Source organism: Muscardinus avellanarius (genome assembly GCF_963383645.1).
Source record: "Muscardinus avellanarius genome assembly, chromosome: 9".
Lineage (NCBI taxonomy): Eukaryota > Metazoa > Chordata > Mammalia > Rodentia > Gliridae > Muscardinus > Muscardinus avellanarius.
Genome location: NC_137795.1, coordinates 55264511 through 55285741, shown reverse-complemented (window position 1 = coordinate 55285741; position 21231 = coordinate 55264511). Strand labels below are relative to the sequence as shown.

Here is a 21231-nt window from a genome sequence, read left to right as displayed (position 1 = left end):
TTTATTTATAATAAAAGTTATAGGCACCACATTTACTTTTCTCAGAATCCTGTCATTAGATAATACCTATAAAAACTACTATTTACTTTGTAGTTACTTCAGTTCTGGAAGAAAGTAAAAGAGGATTTAGAAGGTACAGTATATCACAATTAGGTCTGTAGCTCATCAACCTGGCTTTTAAAATATGCAAGTGCCTACAGAGACCACCCCAGGTTAAAAGTCTCTAAATAGTTCATGTTGCTTCAGTGTTAAATAATGTTTAGAGTTGGTTATCTTTTGGAGACCTTGGCAATCTAATTATTTATAATATCTAGTGACATTTACGTTTTGCTAAATATACTCTACTTGCATAAAACCTCGTGATTAGAAAAGTGGGGAAAAATTCCTGACTGTACGTTTTGCTTATATATGAGGCTAAATACTGAATTATTTTTGTCATGATCACATGGTGTTAAACATACAATTCTCCGACTGTATCCTTAGTCACTACTATTTAAAATACAGAATAAGAAAAGGATATCATAGTTGAGTCCATTTAACTCTCAACTATCAAATTAAATATCTATTCTAGTTTATTGGTATCTTAAAATAATACGATTCATTTCCATGCCAACAGCTCTGGAGTGTTTGGTTTACTTTTTGAGATTGATTGAAAGTAGATTGTAAAGTTGACCTATTGTGTTAAGCTTATTTACACAACAGAGTGTCTTGAAAATAAACTCTGAAAGTGCACAGCAGTTGAATCCTGAGTATTTCCCATTCTGAGTTTTCTAATACCTGGTTTGCAAGGGACCCATTAGGTAGATAATCTCAAATTTATCATAGTTACCTAGGAGATCATTCCTTCAAAATTCATTCTTTCTTAAATTTGAATTATAGTGTAAAGTTTGATTTAGAACAACAACAACAAAAAAGAATCTGCTTTGAAGCTGAATTGAAGAATTTGCCTAAACAAATTATTTCATTCTCAAACATCTATGAAACTATTATGGATGACACTTTTTTTTTTCTTCAGGCTCTTAAAACGCACTTGGCTCAAAAGAGTTAAAAATAACATGACCAAGATGGAAGCAATATAAAAATCCTTAATTGTGGAAAAGACTAGGTGGATACTAAACACATGATTTTGGTACTAGATGGTTACATATCATTTTAAAATTTGTAATATTTATTCAAGAATAAATTGTGGTCAATGGGCAAGCAAAAGCCCTTCCTGACACCATCTCCTTGTCTTACATAGTCTTAAATAATAGAGTATTATATATAATTCCTTCCACCCCTCCCCCTCCCCACCCCAAAGGCGGACTTGTCTCCAGACGCTGAGTAACCGCGGCCAGTTATAAATGGGAGGGAGATGCGAGCAGGGCACGTGGACCAGAAACACTTCCTAGAAACAGCAAGTATGCTGCTCAGCCCAGCCTGAACTTTCCTGTAAACACCGCGCACTGACAGAAGGCATCCCCGCTGGGTGGATCCCGCACCTCCTAGAGGGAACTGCACTTCTTGTTTTTAATTAGCAAGGGGAAAGGTGAATTTAAACTATCTGTTGGCAAGTCGGTGCAAGAGGCTGACTTCTGAGAGGCTTCAAGGGGGCAGGAGAGCGTTCCTCTCCGCCGGGAAGGCAGCGCCTATGCTGGGTTTGTTTTCTGAATGAAAAGCTTGCCGAGCGACTGAAAAAAAAAAAAAAAAAAAATCCAGCTTCTTCCTCACTCTGCCGGCTTAGTTACAGAAGACAGCTCTAGGCAGGACATGGCTCTGAAGGCTCACTCCTTGGAATGTCCTCTTGCTCCCGGCTTTTAAACAACTGTCCCGAGGAAAGAAAGGTCGCACGTATCCAAATACAGCTTGACAAATGGCACTTTGGGACTGTGCTTTCTGGTGACAACGCGTTCGATCTCTGACAAAGCCTCTCGCGTGCAAGCTGCCCCCGGAGGAAAAAAAGTCCTAAGTAAAACTCAAACCTGCCCTGAGTGAGGCTCCGGGGCTGGCGGCTGAGCAGACAGCATGGAATCCGCCCGCCGCCTCATCACCTGGCTCCTGTGGGGTCACCTGCTGGAGCTGTGGACAGGAGGCCACACAGCTGGCACTCACCACCCTCGGCTACGCCTGTCACATAAAGGTAGGTTACCTTTTACAGATTCTTTTGTTTAGAAAAAAAAAAAAGGTAAAAGTATAAAGGCATTTAACATAAGCCCATAGTTTCCCAAGACCCTTAAGTGCACCTGAAACGTTTTATTGCAAAACTCACCTGAGAGTCTAAGTACTTGTAATGAATAAGTCTTACCTACCTCGTCTGAAAATAGTGCAACATCACAAGTCAACTGAGAGATGTTATTTTTGTCTTGTAGATACTAGGTTTTATTCAGAAGTTCACTCACTAGTAGACGGAACAGAAAGATGGGAAGCAGGTAGCAAAAGCCTTGAGAGGCTGGCTCTACCGCTAGCAGCAGGTACTTAAATGCCAATGGATGTCTTATGGGAAACACGGATATTGGGGAGAGGCTTTGGAATAGAGGCAACGTTTGTTTTTGTGGGGTGTGTGTGTGTCTGTGTGTGTTTCTCTCTCTTTTTTTCCACCTTCATAATGAGAAAAAGAGGAGGAGAAAATTCCTGAGAAGAAAAATGATGCATACCTTCCCATGATAACAGAGCGATCACCATATATTTAAAATTACTAATGATTAATATAAATTATCTTTCTATGTGAATTGATTATTATAATATGTTTATGTATTGTGTGACAAAACAAAATACTGATTTTAATGGCAATCATTACAAACTGACTTATATTGCTTGAAGTATTAGTACTCACTAGCATCTGTTCTTTTTAATGTAAATTCACCTTGCATTACTGAGGGTCTGTCTACCAAGGAGTGTTTAAATATTTCATCGTGCAATTATGTCCTGTAAGGCAACATCATACTCATAAATAAATGATCAAAAGATAAATAGGCTTTACATAAGGACTAGTAAAAGCCAGCCATGGATAAATTTGGTGACTCTTCCTGTAAACAAATAAACAAAACCCAGGCTCTGAGAAAGTGACTTCTGCTGACTTAAAAGAAATTTGGAATAAATTATCAGGAAAAAAGGATGTATTAACACCAACCACTGAGGAAGATAGCAGATGCTCTAATGAGGTTACATAAGAGATATTTTTCAGTTGTGTAAGCTTTTAAATTATCCCCCATTAAGGACAGATAGAACCTGTAGCTTCTTAATATAGGTTAAATATTTACCAAAAAGTGGAACACATAAAGGGGTCTCGGTTTCATATGACATGATCAGTCTTTTTGTCTTTTTTATTGTATAGTGGTAAAGGTAATGGCCATGATAGAAATTTCTCATGATTAAAATAATTAAATTATACATACATATTTTCTTACTTTAGATAAATTTCTTATACTACTATCAAGTAGATATCATAAATTTAAGAAACCATGACACTTAATTTGTCAAATATTTAAAATAGGATACTCAGAATTTGATTTGGGAAGATATATCATGAAATGTCTATTTCATGAAATTCCTATTTCTAAGAACTATAATCAAATATATCTAGTTGTAAAGACTTGATGTGATGGAATATAGACAAATAAGAACACCACAATAAATGTAATAAATTTATTGTTTTTCTTATGTAAACAAGTGAACAAGCTGTCAGTTTTGTCAAGCTATCATTATGCTGTGCCTTTTAACCTTTTATAGAGGTACTTGATTATTATTATAGAGGTACTTGGTTTTTGATAGCTCAGTATCAGTATGTGTTCCAGGCTACTTCATTTGATATTTTATAGGAGAGCTCACAGTTTGGTCAGAGTCTAACAGAAGTCTCTGATATAATAACATGTATGACAGTGTTATCAAACTCATCTTCATGATGTCTCTCTTAATCAAAGAAATAATTGTAACTGATTTTATGAGTTTTGTCATAGGGTAGAGGGTAAGACTGCTGGTTTTTATGTGTGCAGTAGATTGAAAACTCTTGCAACATTTTCCTTTGGCATTTGTTAACCTTTGATCCAACAGAAGCAGCTAAAAATGTACAATATTATGCTTTAATACAAAGGCAGTATAAAGTCACCTGAAAATAGAATATTCTTACATGTTCAATGTATTAGCAAAGTCAGCCAGGAGATTACAATGGAGATGTAACCTGAAGCAGCAAATGCCTGCTGCACCCCATGTGCCCTGGGGCAATAGAAGAACACACAGTGTCAAAGTAGGAACATTCAGTCGAGCAAGATATGAACAGCCCACTTACCCATTCACACTCTAGAACTCAACAGACATTTCAGAAGTGTTCAAAACTAGGAATAATGCAGTTCAGATCAATATCTGCTGTCTTGAATGAAGTCAGTAGTGGTGAATTTTACATTTAGATAATTAAAATGATAAATGAGTGGATCTTTTAAAGTAAAGGATCCCAGGTATATGTGATAAAGCACCTCTGTACTGCCTGACTTCCTCTAGATGTGGTCTCCTGAATTAAACCAATAATTCTTTTCATAGCAGTGGTCTATGTCATAGGGAGAAAGGCAATTATTGTCTTACATCCTCCACCTTCCACATGACATTGGAGAACAAAATGTATCTTTCTTAAGAGGAGGAAGAGAAAGTTTAAGTGTCATATACAAGACGTGAGTTAATTTATATAAACATACATTCAGACAGATAGTCTGAAAATTCCTTTTTTCCTTTCTCCTCTGCTTTTGAAAATGACATATTCTTAAATAGATCTTGAGAGAAGGAGGCCAATAAGATTAAAGAGACCAAAAGGTAGAAAAAGAGAACAAAGTAGAAAGGTAGTATGAAATATAGATCATCTTTTAATCTATTTTCCATTGTCCAATACATGATATGGGGTATTAAACTCCTCTCTCCATTTACTGACTATCCTGCCCCACTTAGATATTAAGAAAATAAGCTAACAGGAACTAGCCTAGTAGATAAAAAGGACAAAATAATTATTCTTCTCTAGGTAAAACATGTCTTGTAATGTAATATATTTTATAGGCACAAAATAAACTGAATTAACAAATAAAAATATAGCTAATATTAAAATGGCAACATGGCCTTCTATAAAAGAATTTTCAGTAAAGATATAATTTGAGGATGGCTTTATCAGGCAAATTATTTTTAAAGTTCTTAAGTAATTTTACATTATAACTAACTTTTTTTTTCCAACTAATGAGGGTAATGCTGGTGTCAAAATTCCAATATTCTGCTCCAAGAATTTTCTTGAAAAACAACTGTGATCCTTTCCTTGGAAAGAGAAGGAAAGAAAAAGAGACCTGGTGGATTTAGCTACTTCCCTCTGTTGATATCTGTTCTCTCCTTATCTCTCACCATCCTGCATTAATGAGGTTACAGGGAAGGCAAAAATAACCTTCTTGATAATGGAGTTCAAAGAAGAAAAAACAGAGACCTATGTCAAGGAAGAAATCCCAATGCATGTTGAAAATCCCAGTCAAGAGAGAATTCCATCAATGAAATTCAATCAAGGGAGTTTGGTAGATGGGGTAGGTGTTCAAAGTCCCCAAAGGGAAGATACCATCTGCCAGCAGATGTTCTCTGAGGATGTTTGGTGAAGAGACAGTTAAGTAAAGGCATGAATATGGCAGAAATTCACTCCTAAACTATGTTGACATAATGGATATTGAAGTATTGAATATGTATCCATACTCAAATAATATGTAATAGAGTTAGTCTATCTGTATTTAGGTATAGTTCAGAGAACTCAGGATTTTAAGTCAGAAGTCTCTACTTCAGCTCTAGTCCTTCTACTTAAAATGATGGTAACTTTCTGTACCTTAGTTTCCTCAGTTTGGAAAACAGGGATAGAAATGGTATCTTTCCTATATATTTTATTGTGTGTGTGTGTGTGTGTGTGTGTGTGTGTGTGTGTGTGTGTGTGTGTGTGACTGGGGATGGAACCCAGGGGCTTTCTATCTCTGGGCTACACTCCCAGACCACCTATTTTCTATTTTATTTGGAAACAGGGTCTCACTAAGTTGCTGAGAGCCTCACTAAGTAGCTGAGGCTGGCTTCAAACCTGCATGATACTCCTGTCTCAGCCTCCCAAGTACTGGTATTAAAAGCATGGGCCACCATGCCCAGCTTTTATTTATTTATTTATTTATTTATTTATTTATTTGGTGGTACTGGGGATGGAATCCAGGGGCCTTCTATTTCTGGACTACACTCCCAGACCTATTTTATATTTTATTTGGAAACAGGGTCTCTTAAGCCAGCAGAGGCTGGCTTCGAACCCATGCGATCCTCCTGTCTCAGCCTCCCAAGGGTGGGGATTACAAGCATGCGCCACCACACCCGGCTCCACGCCCAGCTTTTCATTGTGCTTTTGAGAAGATCAAATGAGACAACAAGACTTGTGAATATACTTTATAACCTAAAATTATTAATGTTATTATTAATGTTTAGTTAATGTTTTCTGAAAACAAATATAAATTGAAAATGTTGTAAGGAAATGTATCCTAAAAAGAACAACCCTCTGGCATGCCATTAGTTTAGATTTTAGCTAAATGCTTATATAATGCTAAATAGACAGAAATTGGTCTTAAATAATATAAAAATGAACATTTTTTTCCTGATAGATTATAGTCATTCAAAATTTTGTCTTCCATACTTTTGACCCCTAGCTGTAATAACTCAGGAAAGTATTATATCATATGTCCATTTTTTCAATATTCATAGCCAATGTGTTTTTGCTATAAGTCTATATATTTTATATATTATACAAATATATTCAATAACACAGACTTTTGGAACTCTTTAATTTACAAGAAGAAATTGACATAGGGCTCTAGAAGAACATAATGCTAAATAAAATTTTGGATGACTATCCTGGAGGCTGTGGTATTTAGTTTCTATCCAGAGCAAATAAAAAATGAGGCAGAGACTGAGCCAATTTTTCCTGACCAAGCTCATAGTTTTGGTTCCCCAGCCGATCACTAGGCAGTATCAATACTAATATTAGTCACATATTCCTGGGTGTTAATAAATAAAAACTAGTCATAAGGCATGATTCATAACACAATAGTTAAATAGAACCCAGGAGTAAATATTAACCTACATACTCAGAACTCCATCAGGAAGTGTCAGTGAAAACTAAGTGGTAGATTTGCTAAGAAACCAACAGTTTATATTAAAAAAAATAGAGCTGAGCGTGGTGGTACACTTGTGATCCCAGCATTCAGGAGGCTGAGACAGGAGGATCCTGGTTCGCATACAGCCTCAGCTACTTAGTGAGGCCCTCTGCAACTTAGTGTGACCCTGTTTCAAAATAAAGAATAAAAAATAGGGCAGGGGGTGTAGCTCAGAGGTCGAATGCTCCTGGATACCATTCCCAGACCTGCAAAAAATAAAAATAAAAAAATATTAACCACTGACTGGGGAGAATTACAGTCTTTGTTGAGTTTGGTTTATAAAAAATATGTTCCACATAAAAGGTCTATAAAAGGATGTTAGATGCTGCTATTTTATTATTATTATTATTATTATTATTATTATTATTATTATTATTTTGTGTGTGGTACTGGGGATAGAATCCAGGGGCATTGTACCTCTGAGTTATAACCCCAGCCCTATTTTTTATTCTTTATTTTTGAAACAAGGTCTCACTAAGTTGAGGAGAGTCTCACTAAATAGCTGAGGCTGTCTAAGATCTGTGATCCACCGTTCTTAGCTTCCCAAATGCTGGAATTACAAGTGTGTGCCACCACGCCTGGCTATTATTTTTATAATTGCTACAGATATTTCCCATGGTTCACATCAATACATTTGGATATACAAAAGCCCCTGAATGGGTCTATGAATTATTCATCTCTTATCTGGATATTGCATATTACAGTGAGAAAGCATTTATTCTTTAGTATAGAAATAGGATGAGGAGATGACAGAGTTAGGAAAAGCAGAAAATTGAATTTATAAACGAAGTGGACCAAATTTAGATTGAAGTTGTGTGTGCACAACTCTTTTAAAATTGTTCAAGGCCAGGGACAGTGTTCTATATATAAAACTTGACCAATACCTGTTACTAATTTGATTAATAAACATATGTAATAGTTATAATAAAATATCCTTTTAAATAATATATCAAATACAATATCCTTTAAAAAATTTATGTTGCCTTTTTTTATTTTACTGTCCATGTCTGATTTGCCATTCAGAGAGTATTTCATGGAGAGGGCCACTCTTGCTTTCTGGAACAATAACATTTTGTAGTTCTCTTGTCTCAGCTTTATGACCTATATATAATAAAGCACCAAACCATCAAATTGGTTGTTATGGATGGGAATTGCTAATGATCTGTGGAGTCAGTTTTATTTCAACAACAACATCTACAAGAGTCATTACTGGGACTTCTTGGTAAGGGAATGTGCAAAGCTTTACTCCTTTAACTCTTCTGTGGTTTAGTAGAGGGACTTAGTCTGTAGGAATCTAGAAATGGCACTATACATACTCAGCTACCACAGTGTTAAAGTGGTCTTGAAAGTTTAGTCTCAGAGAATTGACCATTAAACAAAACTGAAATCACACCACTTATTTTCCAAAGGGTGCAGAGTGAATATTTAGATTATTTTCTTAGTTTCAATAGATAGGGCCAAAGTGTTGTTAGTAATTTTTAGCACAACACCTGACACTTTGAAACACTCTATGTTATACAAAGGAGGATGGTTGCTTATTTTTATAATAATTTTCTCACAGTGCAGTTTTAAATAACTTTAGCCATAAAGTCTTGTGTTTTATTTGAAGCATAAGAGAGTATTGATGTCATTAGCTCTCCCAGACATAAGCAAGGATTTTTCTCTATATTTACCATAAGGATGATAATGACAAGACTGGATATTCTGTAGGCAGGATATTCTAGACTTGGAATGAAAAGGATATGTCAATACCACATTTAAAACAAGTGCTACTACTGTGTCCAATATTGAAAGGACATTTTTTGTTAAAGAATATGCTAATTTCAGAGCAGAGTTCTGTATGGAATTGCTAATTTGCCTTTATGTGGTCCTGTGGTGACTAAGGCCGGGATTTAATCAAGAAATTTCAGTCTGTCTGAGTTCTAAAGCTTAGTTACCTCCACAATATATGGAAAAATAAAAATCAATTGACTTGCCTTATTTTTGAAAATCAGAAATGAATTTCTACTTCTATCTCTTGTGACTAAGCTCTTAGCCATCTCTGTTATCTGCTCAAGGACTTAACTCATAGCCTCAGAAAAGTAAACAAAGAAAATAGTTTAGCTCAGGTATTATAAAACATTCTCACATTCTTATTGTCCTGAATATCTTAGACTTTGGATGAAACACACCTAATATGAGTGTGGAATCTGGTTATATGGCATGAGCAAGGTAATTATGTTTTCTAAGTATGAATTCTCTCTCTCTCTCTTTTTTATTTTGTGGTACTGGGGTTCCTGGAAACCATTCTACCTACAGGCTATACTCCTAGACCTATTTTATACATATACATATACATATACATATACATATATATATATATATATATATATATATATATATATATTTTTTTTTTTTTTTTTTAATTAGGAAACAGGGTCTCTTAAGCCAGAGAGGCTGGTTTTGAACCTGCGCCATCTTCCTGTCTCTGCCTTCCAAGCTCAGGGATTACAAGCGTGCACCACCACGCCCAGCCTGAATTTTCTCATCTTTAAAATGGTATACCATTTAATTTATACTTTGGAAAGATTACAAGAGATAATACAAAATAATGTGGCAGAATACTTAACCCTTAGGAAGCTTTTCATAAATTACTCAATGAGTCAGAAAAATTCAGAGATAATTAGTGTATGCTAGTCTCCCTTTTTATTCTAAAAGCAATAATCATGGACTAATTATAAAATTACAATTTAAAATGAGGAAAGATCCTTAATCATCACAGCTTTTTATTTGAGAGAAAAGGTTTTCTTTCATGAAAGCCATCTCTTTTTAAAGATGACTAGAAGAAATAGGGAGAGTATTTGTGAGTTACTATAGAATTATTTTGTTAATTATTTAAGGAAAGGTGGAACTTTATCTTCTGGTGTCTTGGAGACAACAGACCAAATCCACAAAATAAACCATTACTAACAAAGGTAACTGTAGACCAGACATTGCAAAGCACAATAGAACTAAGAGCACAAAGGCCAGAGACCACACTGATCAAAGTTAAACTAAACAGTGTCCTATATGCTGCTATCAGCTCAGCATGTGTTGTTTGCTTTGAAAGTGAAAGAAAGTCTTCTGTTCTGCTTCCCCCAGTGTAAAAATATCTGGGACAGGGCATGGTTTCCAACACTTAGTAGGTATTCAGTACATGTCCATTTACTGCACATGTGATTAAGACAAAATGATTTAGAGCTGTTTTTCAAAGGAGAGTCTATAGGGGGTAGGGAGTGAAGAGTACCAAGGAAACTAAAGAATCCTGAACAACTATTTATGACTTCTTGAGTAAAACATGCATTAGGAGAAGAGCCGGGCTGTTTTCTGGCTATTCACCTTTTTTCCCCTCAGTGTTACCTTTAGTAAAACAGCAGGGGCTTCAGAAGTCCTGGAGGTATCAGCTGTTTCTTCTCATCTGTACTCAGTCTTCTTACCAGTCTACTTTTTGATGTAACTGTCATTCTTGAGTTATCACCAAGACCCCTCCCTTTCTCTTGTTGCTTCGTTCTCTGACTACTTTGTTGTATGGTTGGCACCACCTCTCTTCTCTTTTTCTCCTCCCTGACTTCTTTTGCAGATAAATACGTCTTACTTCTTTCTCATTTTTTGCTAGAGGTGGAAAGGACACATATTTGTAGTGAGTGGTGTATAGTCACTCATCCTCAGTTTACCTCTAATATTCATCTCATGTTTGGTGTCTAGTCTGATGACAAGAAAACATGACCTTTAAATTTAAAACAAGTTTACTCATTAGGCATTAAAATTTTTTGAGATCCATGATTTAGGGAATACTGGAATATTAAGTGAATAGCTTCATAGCCTCCTGGGCCCCATATCCACTCTCTAGCCTGTGTTTTTGGTGGGAAGCTGCTGCTCACAGGCACCATAGAACCAGATTGTAGCAGGGGGAGTGGAGAAGGTTTAGGGCACTGAATAGGAGAAAGCCAAACCTGCCAACTCTGAAGCCTTCTGTTGCCTTTAACTCAGATAAGTCAGAATAAAAAGGGGGGTTTATTTATAGGACAGAGCAGGGGGAATAGCATCCCTAAGAAGAAGTCTCAGTGGTGATTTTAGGTAGCTAGCCCACCTCCAGAAGCCATTAAAAAAAAGCGAGAGAGAAGAAAATAGAAATACAAGAGGCAGGAATAAAGGTCAACTGAAGAGACTGACTCTTCCCTCCTAGGAAGTTATGGGAACTGACAAAGCTTTACATTCCGAGTTCAAGATACACTGAGAATCTAAAGCCAAATAGAAAATGTGCTCACAGCATGGCACCAAGCTGTTTACTACTGATTGCGCTTTTCCTGAGTCAAAATGTTTATTATGAGTCACATGATGTCTCAGGGCCTCTCTAATTCCAGAAGTGTAAGACTTCTTTTTTCTCCTTACAGGCCATTCCAATCCATCTTATTTTTCCAAAATACTTAAAAAATATTGGAAACACCCTGTTGTAGTGAAGAGTATAGACTCATAATTTTAGACAAAATTATGTCACTTGCAGGAAAATGATGTAACTTGAGGATATTATGCTAAGCAAGATTCGCCAGTCTCAGAAAAGAACAGTTGTATGTTTTCTCTCATATGTAGAAGGAAGATAGAAATTGGGAAACAGATAAAGGAGGAGAGACACCAATGGAGTGATGGAGAGGAGTTAGGGAAGGGAAGAGGAGGGATAGAGAGGTAAAAAATGTAACAGTTGAAATAATGCTATATAGACATATATGTATTAAATTACTAATGCCAGTTGCAAAGACATAAAGGGAATGGGAGGGAGCAGGTAAGACCCAAAGGGAAATGCCCCAACAGTTGTGTGCAAGTGTGTTTCTATCCATCTAAACCTCAGTATGATGTATGATCGCAATGTACTAATAAAAGTAGAAGAAAATGTCCTGGGTTTGGATCTACAATATTCTAAACTTGATACTGCGTTATTCTTGTGAAATCATGGAACTTCTGAAACTTACTTTCTTCATAATTATAAAAAAACTTGGTCTTTCTATCCCATATGATGGTTGAAGAAAAAAATTAATTGTATCACAGCATAGAAATATAATATGGTATTATAATGTTTCATAATATTTTTAATTTATATAACTGCCTTTAAGTACATTTTAAGTTCCTTTTTCTGGTCAAAATGTAGTGTCTTATGAGACCTTTGTGGACAGAATAAAATTCTTATTCAAGTAATTTCTAAAACCTGTAATTATTGGATGGGCATTTGTTATCTACTGAATTTTATGAAACTTTTTTCGTAGTTGGCTTCTACATGATGCTCAAAATGATGAAATCATGAAACTTAATAAAAGGTAGAAAAAGAGGTAGAGGTACTGCTAAACACTGCACGTGAAGAAAGCCTTTTTGGATTTCCTTGCAGGAAACAGATGATGTTTTTGTGGTTTTTCTTCCCACTTTTCAAGCTAGGGAAGACAGCAGATAGAAACTGGTGTTAATCCAAACCGGGCGTGGTGGCGCACGCTTGTAATCCCAGCACTTGGGAGGCTGAGACAGGAGGATTGCAAGGTTCAAAGCCAGCCTCAGCTACTTAGTGAGGCTCTCAGCAACTTAGTGAGACCCTATTTCCAAATAAAATATAAAATAGGTCTGGGAGTATAGCCTGGAGATAGAAAGCCTCTGGTTTCCACCCCCAGTACCACCAAAAATAAATAAATAAATAATTAAAAGGAAAAAAAGAAACAAACATGTTAATTCAATGCTACACGGTCTGCATCTTAGGGAGTGGCAGCAGTGGTATCCCTGGAAGCTGCTGATGAGATCAGCGGAGTCAATAGTATTGTAGCTCTGGAATCTCCAGTTTTACAAGCCTTCTAGGTGATCATTAGTGCATACTCAAGTATGAGAAGCACAGGCTCCATGTGTTTGAGAGAGAGAGAGAGAGAGAGAGAGAGAGAGAGAGAGAGAGAGAGAGAGAGAGAGAGAGAGTCTTACTTTCATTTTACTGTTTTCATCCCTCCCCCCAGGTCCCCCATAATGTAAGAATGTCATCTAAGTGTTCAAAGAACACCTCTGATCTTGACACATATATTTAAATTCTTAGATACCTAATTATATAGAGTTCTATGAATATTTTTTAAATTGAACTTGATGAACATAGTTATTGATCACAATTTACTACCTAAGTATATCTTTATGATGATTGATGGCATAAATTGTGATGCATCATGCTATATTGAGTTCCGAGGAGAAAACACCTAATATTGATTAGTTGTGGGAAAGCATTTTGTAAGATTCAAAAATCCTTGAATCTCTCAATGAGAAGTTTTCCTGGACTAATGACGTTGGGATGTCACTCACTATTTCACCCTTTAGGTATATATTCGATCTCCCCGTTCAGGGATTTAGGAGTTTCTGTGTCTTTTCAGGGAAGATGTGTTCATTAAGTCATTCTCTTCTTCCAGAAATATTTGTTGAGCTTTATCAATGCTTTAGATACTGAGCATCCAATTAGAATTTTAAAAACAAAATGACACAATTTTATAAAGATAATACAATATCCTGGATGACATTCTGGGGTGGTGAAGAGTTATTAGGTAGAAATTAAGGAAGTCCTTTCTTTTTCACGGGCCTGGGGATGGAACCCAGGGGCATCCTACCCCCCGCCCTATTTGTTCTTTAATTTGAAACAGGGGCTCACTGAGTTGCGGAGGGCCTCCCTAAGTAGCTGAGGCTGTCTGTGAACCAGGATCCTCCCGTCTCAGCCTCCCAAATGCTGGGATTACAAGCATGGGCCACCATGCCCAGTTTAAGAAAGTCTTTATAGAGTATGGATTTTAGTTAATAACAATGTGCCAATATTTGTTCTTTACTATGATAAAATCATCATATGGTAAGATATTAAAACAGGAAAAACTGAATATATATAGTTGATAACTCACTTTGTTAACTGCATGATTTTCCTGTGAATACAGAAATATAGAACCATTTTAAAAATTTTTTTATTAGTGCATTATAGTCATACATCTTAATGGGGTACAAAATGATAGAGGCATACCTATACACATCACTAATTTAGATCTCTCTATTATACACACACACACACACACACACCACCACCACACTGAGTGTTACTTCAACCCTACTTCCCAAGAAGTTGAAGATCTAGTTATTAAAAGAGACAAGTCATAATAAATCCAGAATAGAAAATAGAAAGCTGGAATATAAAGATTGTATATATATATATATATATATATATATATATATATATATATATACACACACACACACACACACACACACACACACACACATACATGTACAAACCCATACATACATACATACATACACTAAAAATTAAGATTGGGTTTATGGAAATATAAAGTTGAGATTGAAGGGTAAACCAGAACAAATTATCCTTGTTTTACTCTACCTTGCACCATCCCTACCCTGTTCTCACAGTTATCCATTACACAGAGTACTCTGTATCTTCCCAGAAACCCATTTCCCTAGATATCTAAATAACCTAACTCCACTGTGTTCATAATTCTACTATACTAGTACAAATATTCTTTGCTCATGCTAATTTAAATTTTTCCATTTTAATGTGGGTCCAATTCATATGTCCTTTGTATGAGTAATAAATGAATATTGCAGATTTACAAGTAGATTCTGAAAAATTTGAAGGCAATTATTTTGCATTATATTGTTTTATTCTTAGAATCTAATGTATTTTAGATATTTAAGTGTATTTTATCTATATTTATGTATATAATTTATTTTTTATATATAATTTAATTATGAACTTTAATGGTTTTTTTCCTGGGTGTCACATACAAATATGTTTTTAACAGAGACAGCAGGAAATGAAATGATGGGACAAGGGAGCTTCCAGAAGGAAAAACAAACAATGAGAACACTACTCTTCTGCTTCCTCTGTAAAACACAAGGCACTATTTTGCTTTCAGGTCATTTATTGCAAACATTTTAAAGAGAAACCCAGAATTGCTCTAAAATGACCTGGAATATATCTGCATATTCATCTAAGATACAGATACAGTGTGAGGTTTGGGCAAAGGGTGACTGGAATTCCTCTGGGCTGTTCACCCCATCTTGCCAGGAGCTGTGCATCTTTCCTTCTCGTTGGCTCTGGTTGTGATCTCCCAAGGAGCAGTGTAACGTTCATTCCCTTACTAAGAACTAATACATGACAACCATGACAAAGCAGAAGGCAAAAAGAGATTGCAAAAGAGTAATAGCTTATCTAACATCTTTGTTTTTAAAGAATCTCTAAATGACCAAAAGCAAAAGGTTTTGGTTTTGACTTTTATCAGTTTGTTCCTGTGCAAAGGTTGTTTTATGAATAATTTGACCATGTTGTCTTTGACATACCATTTTAAAAACATAGCCACTGGCAATCATATAGTAGGAAGAAAAAGCTAGTTATGTTTTGTAGATATACTTAGTTTATGCAATATATCTTAATTTATTTCTTAATGTAAATTGAGAAAGAACTAATGAAAGTTTCATCTTAGTAAAATTTAACTACATTTATAAGCCATGCAAAAATATTTTGTCATGCATGTACTTAATTTATCAAAATCAATTGATATTATATTTTGATTTTTTCTCTCTTTTTGAAACCAAACTAATTTAGTAGAATTAGTTACATAAAACTATAAATCCGCAGACATGTCAATTCAGAAGAAATCACACATTTTTCACTATTACTACTATAAGGAATAGACAAAAATAAAGAGAAACCATTGACTATTTTTAGAAGCTAAAGTGAAGATGTCACAATATTTATAGAGAATAAAATAATTTCTATCATTCTGAACAGGAAAAATAATACATATTTTAAAAGAAAACAGAAAAACTAATGGAAAGTAAAAACGATTCCTTTTGAGAACAGGTTTTTTATGAAAGTGACATAATTATCTCAAGCAAAATGAAATAAAATAAACATCAACAACAAAGCAAAAAGAAAGAAAATTTAAAAATTCACATTATAACAATGTATGTATCACATATTTTTGTTTATATAAATGATAATAGACAAATATTTTTAATTTTTTATAAATTACAAGCATGGTGGTGCATGCTTGTAATCCCTGCAATTGGGAGGCAGAGACAGGAGGATCACGCAGGTTCGAAGCCAGCCTTGCTGGCTTAAGAGACCCTGTTCCCAAATAAAAAATATAAAAATAGGTCTGGGAGTGTAGCCCGGAGGTAGAAGGGCTTCCAGGAACCCTAGTACCATCAAATTAATTAATTAATTAATTAATTCTTATAAGTGCTAAAATATTGAGTTTGCGGTCAGTTTGGGGTCTGGGGCAAATTGAGTTAATCATATGACTTATTCTTAGAATAGCCATACAACTCGTTTTAAAAATGCGAATTAAAAGGAGAGAACATTTGTTTCAAAGTCAATTTTTAATTTTAATTGTAGGTATACTTGATTCATATAATTGCATATTTTCACTAATAGAGGAAAGTAAAAGAGGCCCTTCTTATTTTGCCCCCCAAAAAGAAAGAGATGATAGAAGGTAGGATATGAAATAGTGGAATGGATTTCAGACATCACCCAAAATACCAATTTTACTAAATTGTTATAGTCAGGAGAAGTAAATGTTTTAATTTCTACAACACATTAATATGCTTTCATCTCCTTATAATTCCCCAACGCAAAAATTCCTTTTTATAATATTTAAATAACCATAGGAAGAAGAAAATATTATAATTAAGACAATGCTTCCTATTAAAAGAATGAAATTATATCTTCTTCATTATACTGCTGAGAAGTAAGACAAAAGTTACGTGCTGGGCACTGCTGCTGGGCACTGCTTTTGACAGATTTTTTTGCCAAATGTTTTTTACTTGCTCCAAAATGTGTATGCCCAAAATGAAGTCTGATATATTTTAGGATTATAGAAGAACTTCATATCTGGAGGAAAAAAGAGAGATTTCTAAGCTTTAAAAATCAATAAAATTGGACAAAAATTAAAATGAAAAATAACATTGGATAATTGATACCAATAAGAGTTTACCCAGCAGTAAAAGAGTAATCACTCAGAAACAGGTTAGATGCCTTTGATAGTATTGAATGTAAGTAATATGTTAGGCTTTTATTATATTTATGCCTTTTATTATGCTTATGCTTTATAATCCATAATTATGTTTATTAGACATCTACATTTCTATAGTAGTCAATATATGATAACCACAACATGGTGCTCTAAATTGGAAATGTTACTAGTCCTATTGTGTGGTAGTCAGCCACTGGATAGCTAGAACGGATCTTGGAGTTGCTTTGTGGAAGTCCAGGGATAGTGTTAATAGGGAAAAAAATGAATAAAAGATTGCTCTTGGTTTAGTTTTGCTATGGGGAGGGGACACTGGCCAGCAAAGTCTCTCAGGAGGTAAGGCAGCACCCTCCCTGGGGGCGGTCTGTGTAATAGTGCAATTTGTTGCTGTGCTTCACTGTTGAGGCCCCCCTAACCAGTCTCCAGCCTTCCATTCATGCTGCTAACCAGCAAAATCTCCCTTTGTCTTCACTGACTCTTTTTTCCTCTTAACAAATAGACCCAGCTGCTACTGCAGCCGGTGGCCCAAACTCGCCCCAGCTGCTCTTTCTGAGGATGGCAGCCAGGGTAAAGAACAACAGCTGGGATTGGCTTACTTTGGCATGTAAATAATTTTGGGTGGGTCCATTTCTAAGTTTATAATAATTTCATTTAATTTCCATAATCTTTCCTTCTACTGAACTTCTATTAAGCAAGTAAGTGATACTGGGTGTGGTGATGCACAACATACCTCTAATCCCAGTACTTGGGAGGCTAAGACAGGAGGATCACAGGTTTGAGTCCAACCAGGACCACTTTGTGAGATGTTGTCTCAAAATAAAAAAATAAATGAGCAGACAGTGTAGTTCAGTGGTAGAGTGCCCCTGTATTCAATCCCCAGTTCCTAAAAAAAATTAAAAAACCCCAGATATGTGCTGTTTTTTAACATGTTTTCCTCTTCTGGCTTTGAATCTCTTTATATCAAGACAGGCATGTGGATTTATTTTTGTACATCATTATTTTTCACTATTTGGGAAAAATGTGATACAAACACATGTATGAATATGATATGGGACATGTTATTAACCTTTCTCTAACTAAAAGGGTTGGATAATAAATAGTACTTAACCCACTGATTGTGATAAAAGGTTAAATGAAAAAAACTTTTCAACATATTTAGAATACTGCTTGGCACATAGCAATCGCTAAGTAAATGGTTGAAAGAAAGAAAAATCAAATATAGTGAGGAAGAGGAAAAGAGAGAATATAAGAGAGTATAAGAGAAAGAGAGAGAGAGCAGGAGAGAGAGAGAGGGCCAAGGAGGAGGGAAAGAGGAAGGGAGAAGGGAGAGAGGAATAACTGTTCTATGGAAAAACTAGGTGTACTTGGGCAGTGAAGACCAGTGTCACACACTTAGCACTTTATGTATTTCTTCTAAACAAAAATATCACTAATTAGAATAATATCTTAGTTTAGGAAAGCTAGTATCCTTTTACCCAAACTGGAGAATTTCTTTGAATGTAGGAATTTTGGTTAATTACCATTCACGCTGGAGTAATCATATTCTGAGCATCCAACCACGTGGTCATAGCATTTATCATTTTGAAATTGTGCCTTTTCATGGAAAGGAGAATCACTGCCTGATTGTCCATTTCATCCTTTAATATTCTAGTGAGGAAAAAGTATTTACGTATCTAATCCAAAGTCTGACTTGCTACGTCTTCCACCATTTAGTCTTAATTCTTTCTTTCAGCATCACTAGGACATGAATCATGTCAGATCTCCAAATATTTAAAGATAGCTATCAAGTTCTTTTGTTATAGGTGAATGTTCCTCATGCCGTGGTTAACTCCACTGTGCTCTCCCTGATCTGGTCATGTTCCTGTTCGTTAGTGTCTCCCTTAAAATGGAGCACTGCAGTTCATACTCCAGGAGGACTTTCCTTTCTCATACATCAGTGGTGCTGTTAACCGACGATGACTTTTATTTATTAAAGCCACCTGAGTTGACAGCACTTTATTTGGCAAATATGCCATTCTATTCATTTATATTGAGATTGCTGTCAGCTCTTCTAAGGGTTTCTACATAGACTCTGTTAAGCCAGCTCTTTCCTTTATTTCACATGTGTGGTTTATTTGCTGAAGTTAAGGAAATCCCTCTTCTCTCTGCAGTCTATCATGTGGATCCTAAGCATAGTAACGCTTGGTGTCCTGGAAAAGACATGATCTCTGGAGTGAGACATTCCAGGATTCAAAGATTGGCTTTGCTATTACGTGTCCTTTTTAAATATGCTTCATATCAGTTTCTACATTTATTATCTTTAGGAAATCTAGTTAGAGATTATAAAATTTGTGTTAGTTGTAGAGATATTTTAAGTATTTCTTGATGTTTAAAACACACATATTATGGGTTCTCTTAAAAATGTCAGTATTTGGAAAAATCTTAAGGCACATTTAAGACATGTTTTTATTATAGTATATAAAATATATAATTTTGGATTTGTTAGAAGATGTAGAAAAGTAAATGTCACTTGTATAATTAATGAAAGATTAATAAAATTTTAATGTGAAGAAACAAAAAAGAATCTTCATAGTTATAATAAACAGGAGAGTTTTTAAATGTCTTAATTTTTTTTATTTAAAAAGAATTTGGAATGGTCACCACAACAGAATGACAGAATTAAAATATCATCATAGCTGTGATTGCTTAATTTTGTAACTTTAATTTGCTGTCATTTTGTAGATTTGCCAGTCTCTCTGGGTATTTGTAGCAAGTCCTGTGTTTTAAAAAAGAGGCATATGATATTTCAGAATATTTTTCATTAACTCTTCGTAAGTCAAACAGTAAGCTATAGTAATATCATTCCGTGGAAGATTTTACATGTTAACAATATCTGTCATTCACTCAGTACTTAAAGATGCTTGTATTTAAACCAAACACCTTTATAGTCTCTATTTTGTTTTTCTTATAGGATCGACTTCACCAGATGTTCTTTTTCTATATTCCTAGTTTATGAGCTGCCTATGCTTTGGAATTTTGAACATAGAGAAAGAAACATTCTGAGAATAATAAAACACCATCATTATAAGGTGTATAATTAATGACTATATTAATATCTCCATACTATAATTCTTATAATAATAACTAGTTAACAATATTTCAGAATTCTGCAGTGATAAAACTAGACGCCTGTATGATCTCAGAAGATCGCGAGTGACAGACCCACTGCTCCACCATAAGCTCATGTACTCTGTAAGGTTTCCTTGAGGTGGTTTTGTAGTCACTATCAGTAAATTGTCTTCAATTGCTTTCAGACATATTTGACTATAGTATTTTTTAAGTTATATGCTTTGATTAAAGACATTAGGCCAAACGTTTGCTACTTATTAATATGACATTCTCATCAATATAAGGAAATGGAAAAATAAGTCACTTTTCTTCACAAGTCCATTTTTCTTTAAGGAACAAAATAACCCATCAATCTCAGATTAATAACATATTATAAAAACATGGGAAATATTTATTATTTATTTATAAATCTTAATTCCTGTTAGGTGTGATGGAGCATTTTTTCAGGTAGAGATTTTATAAAGTAGACATGGATTAGTACCTTTATTGATAATGAAGCAAAGAAAAGCACAGATTAAGAGAATGTACAGAAAGTACATGAAGTGACAATACATATTTATGATTCCCACTAAAGGCTGTTAATATTTAACTATACAAACATACTTCCAGATAGGTACCAGTATATTTGAATACACATGTTATTTTTATAAAATGGATTCCTATTGTACATGTTGCTTACTAATCTGCTTCTATCAGCACCACAAAGTGCTTTCTATGCTGAGGATTAAAATATGCTTTATCTTTTTAATTATTCTACTTTATTCCTTTGTTTGAATATACCATAATTCATATATGCAGCTTTTTTATTCTAGTCCATTAAAGTTGTTTCTAGTTTTATTTTCTTATTATAGTATAAATTATTTTGATGTGAGCATCAGTATGAATATCTATCTCCT

At 34.9% G+C, this 21231-nt stretch overlaps 1 protein-coding gene across 1 annotated transcript in view; it reads left to right on the top strand.

Annotated features, from left to right (window-relative positions):
* Nucleotides 1–2004: 2004 nt before the first annotated feature.
* SEMA3E (semaphorin 3E) overlaps nucleotides 2005–21231 on the top strand; it is a gene marked incomplete at both ends in the record, with an annotated part of 245364 nt that continues 226137 nt past the window's right edge. Inside the window, one exon of the mRNA XM_080701710.1 lies at nucleotides 2005–2119. Coding sequence (XP_080557836.1) covers nucleotides 2005–2119 — 115 coding nt within the window. The remainder of the gene's footprint in view (nucleotides 2120–21231) is intronic.